Source organism: Buteo buteo, chromosome 4 (genome assembly GCF_964188355.1).
Source record: "Buteo buteo chromosome 4, bButBut1.hap1.1, whole genome shotgun sequence".
In the NCBI taxonomy this organism is placed as follows: Eukaryota; Metazoa; Chordata; class Aves; order Accipitriformes; family Accipitridae; genus Buteo; species Buteo buteo.
Window position 1 is genome coordinate 64,924,516 of NC_134174.1, and position 6,614 is coordinate 64,931,129.

The 6,614-nt window shown below is 41.2% G+C and overlaps 1 protein-coding gene across 1 annotated transcript in view; it reads left to right on the forward strand.

Moving 5' to 3' along the window:
- HTRA1 (HtrA serine peptidase 1) overlaps window positions 1-6,119 on the forward strand; it is a 34,059-nt gene extending 27,940 nt beyond the window's left edge. Inside the window, exons 5-9 of the mRNA XM_075026557.1 lie at window positions 231-263; window positions 1,557-1,671; window positions 1,793-1,850; window positions 2,742-2,837; window positions 5,398-6,119. Coding sequence (XP_074882658.1) covers window positions 231-263; window positions 1,557-1,671; window positions 1,793-1,850; window positions 2,742-2,837; window positions 5,398-5,566 — 471 coding nt within the window. The 3' untranslated portion in view covers window positions 5,567-6,119. The remainder of the gene's footprint in view (window positions 1-230; window positions 264-1,556; window positions 1,672-1,792; window positions 1,851-2,741; window positions 2,838-5,397) is intronic.
- Window positions 6,120-6,614: the final 495 nt, after the last annotated feature.

Genomic DNA, 6,614 nt, shown 5'->3' on the forward strand with positions numbered 1-6,614 from the left:
GAACTTACTCTGGCAAGAGAAGAAGGACTAAGCATTTGCAAAGCTCAGCTAAAAGGGGTGATATTAAGGGTAGTTAATGGATTTGGATGTTAAGACTGTTCTATTGCACGTATTTAATAGACAATGAAAAAATTGCTACAGAAATATTTCAAAAATTTCTTTTATGTTGTGCTTGCCATGAATTAAGAGGTAGATATTAAAACATGTTCTTGCCATATGTTTATTTTCAGTATGGAAACTCTGGAGGACCCCTAGTAAATCTGGTAAGAGTTTCTTTAAGTTTGCTTAGTGTCAAGCTTATTACTTTTTACTTTTTATTTTAAAAACAAAACAAAAAAACCCACCCAAACCAACAAGCAAACAAAACGCCACACCAGAAGTGTGATTCAGAGCTTTCGATATCTGGCTGACTATACAAAATTCACATAGTTCTTACGAATCACTTGTCTGTGTTTATGTTGGCAAATCATAAGATATACTTGGATTTCAATATTTAAGATGTTTACGGTTTGCATAGTTTCGAGCAAGTGTAATGCCTAATTTTTTTTGCCCATGCCTTGCAGTAAGTAAAAAGCAGAATATAAAGTTGAGGCGTTTGCCTTCACTATATACCATGCAGCCAGCAATATTTTTTTTTTTTGCATACTGAAACTCAGCTTAATGGTTCAAAAACATACCTACCCCTTTATTTTGAATCACACTGAGGGGGTTGAAAACCCCCCATATTTATCAGGATATTAGGGTTTATTTGCTGATATTGCAGGACGCGGTCAGAGCTGACCTTGCAGCAGCTGTGGATAAGCCCAAGAGAGAAAAACGGAAGCAGGTTGCAAAACCTAACTGCTGTGTGGGAGCTCTCGGATGGGGGCACGTGGGGTCGAGCAGAGGAGAGGCAGTGGTCCTCAATGAGGGACGGCACAAATTGGAAGAAAGAACGAGTCAGAGTTTCTGCCTTGGAGATTCAGCAGGTTTTTTTCACCCGACTTGCAGTACAATTTCAGCACCAGTAACCTCCATTTAAAAAAATTGTAGTTGGATAGTTTTTAATCGGGGATAGACCAGGGAAAGAAGCTGCTGAGATTTCAGAATTGCTCGAATCATCAGGTGACAGCAGAGATGTTTTATCTGAAACTTTCTCTTGGAGTCACATTACCAGCAAATCTTTGATTTTGGTGAACTGTCGTTTTTCTTTATATTATTATGCAATATTTGCTCAGAACCAGTGGGAGCCATACTTCCTGAGGTGCCTGCTGAAATAAACAGACCAAAATTGGCTGTAGAATGTGCTGCTCATCTGCTGCAAGCAGGAGAGCTGCCCAATTCTGATCGCTCTTCTGCTAGTGGCAAGATGAATATCCACATCAGTTTTCCAAAACCATAGAACAGTTGTTTATCAATAGACTCCAAAAAACTAGACTTAAAGAGACCATTTAGAAAATTGAAAACCAGCTACAGAGTGTGTTATGTGCATTTGTCTTTGTGGTTGCTTGGAAGAAATAATCCATTTCTCTCTGAGATGTTTCATAGTTGCTAATAACAATTTCTTACTTCTCCAGGATGGTGAAGTCATTGGAATTAATACATTAAAAGTTACAGCAGGGATCTCGTTTGCTATCCCATCGGATAAAATAAAAAAGTTCCTAACTGAATCCCATGACAGACAAGCTAAAGGTACTGTACTTCACCACTTTGAAGGAGAAAAACATGAAAGTAGTAATAAACCAGAAAGTCAATAGCCTTTGAGGCTCTTTTGGTAAGAGCAATTGATTGAGACCTGTTTTCTTTTTTGTAGGAAAAGCTATAACCAAAAAGAAATACATTGGCATACGAATGATGTCCCTGACTCCCAGGTAAGTAAAAGCAGTGGTTCCTCACCTTCCCGAAGTGTGGTCACTGCATGCGTTTGGATCAAGCTCATGATCTGCAGAAAGAACCAGGAGGTTTGAACCAGCAGCGAGTGCCTCTGTAGGTGCTGGTGACAACTCACAGCCCGTTTTTGCTACCTTTTTCTCTGCATCTGTTACATGGTTGAACTCTCCTGTAGACTCTTGTATGAGCTAGTTTTTAAACAACTCCCTGGCTTTTTCTTTTCCTTAATGCTTCAGAAGAGAATAGCTAGCAATTGTTAATTTGTCCTGGGGCTCTATTACTGTTGTTATCTTCTGTCCCGTGCTGTCGTGTGGGTCAAGGAGAAAACAGGACCGTATGTTTTCAAGAATTACAGCAGCTACGTGCGTATTTCCATTTCTATAAAATTATTTTCATTAAACAATTCACTTAATGTAAAATGAAGCTTTTGTGTGGACTTGCTTATTCATACTCAAACCTGAAAAGACACATGAGCAGGTGATACTATGTCCTGTAGAAATAACCAGTTCTCCCATGTGCAGGATCATGGGTGTAATAACAAAGCATTGAAACCAGAAGGGGCTTTTTTTAGGTGTTCAGGATCTGCTAGTTCTAAAGTAATGGCCAAGTTTTGGAATGTTTTAACTCTGATCCTCAGTATCTATTGAAATTATTGCCTTTAGCAGAAATGGGCATTAAAAAGCTGTATGAATGCAAAAAGTGTAATAATTCTTTAAATACTTCTAAGGGTTAAAATTAATTGTGAAGTGTCACATCAACTTGTATAAAATACCTCAGCTAGTGAATGCTAAGTGACTTAACTAAGTGAAAATGCGCGATTTTTTTTTCCCATCTTGTCAAAATATTTTTGTTGCTGTTTCTTCGTTTTCCAGCAAAGCTAGAGAGCTGAAGGATCGCCATAAAGACTTTCCTGATGTTGTCTCTGGGGCCTATGTTATTGAAGTAATTCCAGAAACACCAGCTGAAGCGTAAGTTGAAGTACTTTTTTCTCAAAACCACTGCCACTGATTTAAGGCAGTAATGATAGAGAATGTTCCCTGCTTAACTTGCTATCTTGATTATGCTAAATTAACAAAATTACAACCATCTGATAGCTATTAGGTTGTCTGCTGGAAATGGGTTTGTGGTTTTAGTCCGGTCCCCGATGGGCAATATTGCGAACGTATCAGGGTATTGCAGCAAAGCCCTGTCAGCGTTCCCAGCTGAAAGGGCAAGGATTCAGTGGGCGTGAAAACTCAATTTTCATTTTTCTCAGCAATTGCTTCCAAGACGTCTGTTGTACCGATGCCAGCACTGAATAAAGACATTTGCTTGTGCACGCTCCCCATGGCCCTGCCGGTCACTCCTGTAGGAGAGTGAGGGAGAAGCTTTGCGTCCACCTTGTGAAGACGTGTCCATCTCGGCCCAAGCACCTCAGTGTTGGGCAAACCCACCAGCTCTCCTGGAGTGTCTCCACTGGGGGAGAAATCCTCTCTTGGCAGGAGATACTCTTCCATGTGAGAGCTTTGGGATGAGTCATGTTATTGGGAGGAGCTTTTGGTTTTGGACAACTGATCTTTTTCTTTGTATTATTCAGTATTTGCTCAGAAGCTCAGCTGCTGGTTGGTACCACGCTTCATGAGATGCCTGGCTGAAGTACGGCATCTGGTCTGTGGTCACTGGCACTGGTCTGGCTGGCTCCTGCTGGAGACACTTTCCTTTCAGAGTTTGTTTGATATGAAACCACTCAGAAATCCAGGGTAGGAAATGGGAAACTTTATTCATTTTCTGAAACTAGAGATCATTTAAGAGAAGAGTAAATCTTTGTGGCGACAAAGAGGCGTGTGTAGCACCAGAGGCACGTAGGCAGAAAGCTCCTTGGAGCAAGCGTATGTTGTCTCTTCAGAAGACTGCAAGGATGGTTGGATGATGTCTGTTTGTTGCAGTCTGGATGCTACTGTAAGATACACGGTGTTAGCTGTCTAGCATGCTCTCTAAATTAGTGCTGCGTTTTGTAGGTAATTCTTGTTGGCAGCGCTGTTTGTGCAGAATAGTGGTGTATGTCTGTGATGTGAAATGAAATTGCAGTTAGCGTAGGAATAATGTGGCTGCTCCAGTGTGGGACTGGACTTACTGCCTTGGCATGCAGGCCCAATCTGAAGGTGCAGAAAAATAATTATAGGAGTATGGAGAATTGCAGAGAGTGGGAGAAGGGCATTAGAGAGGTAGAAGAAATGCGAGGCAATGTAGCCTCATAACTTGAAGGCAAACTCAAATAAGGATGCTTCATCTAAAGGCTGGCCTGGCAATTAAAATGCAGCCCATGTTTGCTGTGTCTCGCCCACTTGAGTTCCCTTGTCAGTGGGTTTCCCTGTTCTGCTGATTTCCTTTCCAATGCGCGTTGTGTAGCCGTGCTGGTAGGGGATCAGAGCAGTTCTGCAGCAACCTTCTCCTGGGTATGAGTTGAGAGGAGAGGCTGCCTGAGAGACCGAGATAATCTGGAAGGTTTCTCCCATGGAAATGTTTTAAGTCATGCCTTCGGTAGGCAACCAGATTTGCCACAAACGTTGGCCAAGGCATCCTGCTTGCAGGAGACACTCATGTAAGGCGTTTTCTGCAGGCGGAAGAGGCCGATGACTGCTCTGTGGTTTTGTGAAGAAGGATTATGCTGAAGGGCTGAATCATGTCTGATCTGGTTACTTGGGTAATATTTCCATAACTTGGAGCCAGATCGTTGTGCAAGACTGGGCAAGATGTTGTGGTCGATGGTATCCCTCACCATCCTGTTTCTTGGTCCCGGCAGCAGTCTCAGCCAGCTTGGAGAGAGACCCGCGGCCCTGGGCAGGGGAGCCTTGCCGTGCTGCCCCGTCCTGCTTTGAGTCAGGAGGGTTTTGGTTTCGGTTTGCATGTGGTGCTGAGGTCAGGAGAAGGGATTCTGGGGGCTGCGGGCAGGCAGACGAGTGGAAGGACGCGCATGCGTTTTTGGTGACTGGGCTAGATTGCTGCATGTGTTATTCTGCTCAGGTTTAAAGCATGAAGGTAAGGTGAAGTGGCTGTCAGTAACCTGTGTATGGAGAACAGCGTGGATCCGGGACCAAAATTCCTCATGCGTTAACACAAAGTGCCACTCAAATTGCTTTGCTATGTATATGTGAATAAAAGCTTAGAAAATTTCCTCTCTAAAACAAGTGCCTTGTTGCAATTATTTTAAAAGAAAAATATGCCTCTATCTCTTCTACTGAATCAGCATCTAGGATCCTTATTGCAGAATTACTGTGCTATTTGCAATAGTGAATTCCTTTGAAGGCAGTGAAATATGGGATTCATCAAGCTTGTACCTCCATTTGATTTCTGAGGTTTCTGCATTGTATTGTAATCTTCACCGCTTCATAAATTCTGATTGCTTTTTCCATGCCTGCTGTGTCTCTGTGCAACTGCCGTTGGGTGGGAAATAGGAAAAATGCAGCAACCTTTTCTTTTTTTTTAAACAATATTGTAAAGACAATAAAATGGCAATTATAATAATACATTGCTGCTTTGTATTTTCAGTGGTGGCCTGAAGGACAACGATGTGATTATAAGCATCAATGGACAGTCGATAAGTTCAGCCAGTGATGTCAGTGACATTATTAAAAAGGACAGTACGTTGAACATGGTTGTACGCAGGGGCAACGAAGATGTTATGTTAACAGTAGTTCCTGAAGAAATCGATCCCTAACCAGAAACATGAGCTGGATTTCATGTTTTCTTTTAACAGCATTGGACTGCTTATATTCTCTCTGTGCTGGTACAGGAAACGTTAGACTTCTGACCAACATTCTGCTTGTTCAGTGGATTAGTATTGGCCAACAGAGTAACTTCTAATAGGTTTAAGGTGCAAAATCAGTGTAATTTCACATACTCCAGATGATAATTTTTTTCCTTCTGTATTATGTATGCAATGTATTCTTTACTGGCTGTTACATTCCCCGCTTAACAAATCGACGTTTGCTTCCCTGTGTTGAATAGTTTTACCATATTTCCGCTAAGATTTAAACAAAACCCATGCACACAATGTGTGTTGTGGTATTCAGGTATTTATAGGTTAGCTGTGTTTTAACTGGAAATACCATTGTAAAGGAGTAGTTGGTTTAAAAGAAAACACAATTGGGGGAAAAAAAGTTTGGTTTATAAACACAAAGAAATCCCAACCAAAATAACCTTTTGAGGATCCCGTGCAGGATTTTAATACTATGATATTTTCCTAGTGTTATTAAAAGAATTCAACAGTACTTCTTGTGAGTGATTCATTTTACTTCCCCCTGTGTAGTGTTTTTCTTTGAACAGCACATCTGCCTGAAAGGATGTCCTGATGGTCTCCTTTTTATCATCATAAACCAAAACACTTATTTTTCAGTATGTGCTTGTATTTGCGCTCTTGTGCATCTGTTTTTCTTAGCTTGGCTGGCTCAAATTTGTCATATTGGCTATTGCAGATTGCCTGTCTTCCAGATGTTAATACATTTTCCTTATTGTTTTAATTACAACTTCACCAATGCCTGAAATCTGTTTGCCCACTATAGAAATGGTCATATTGTGGATCACAGATCCTATACCATTCTGGTTGAGATATCGGGTTGTTTGTAACTGTTGTAGATCTGGCCTTAAGCTCTTTCAAACAGGCTGTTTTATTCACAATCTTGAGTGCCGGTGTGCGTATGATAGGACCGGGTTTTGACTAGGATATTGGGCATTCCTCTAACATAGAGACTAATCTTTATGCATGT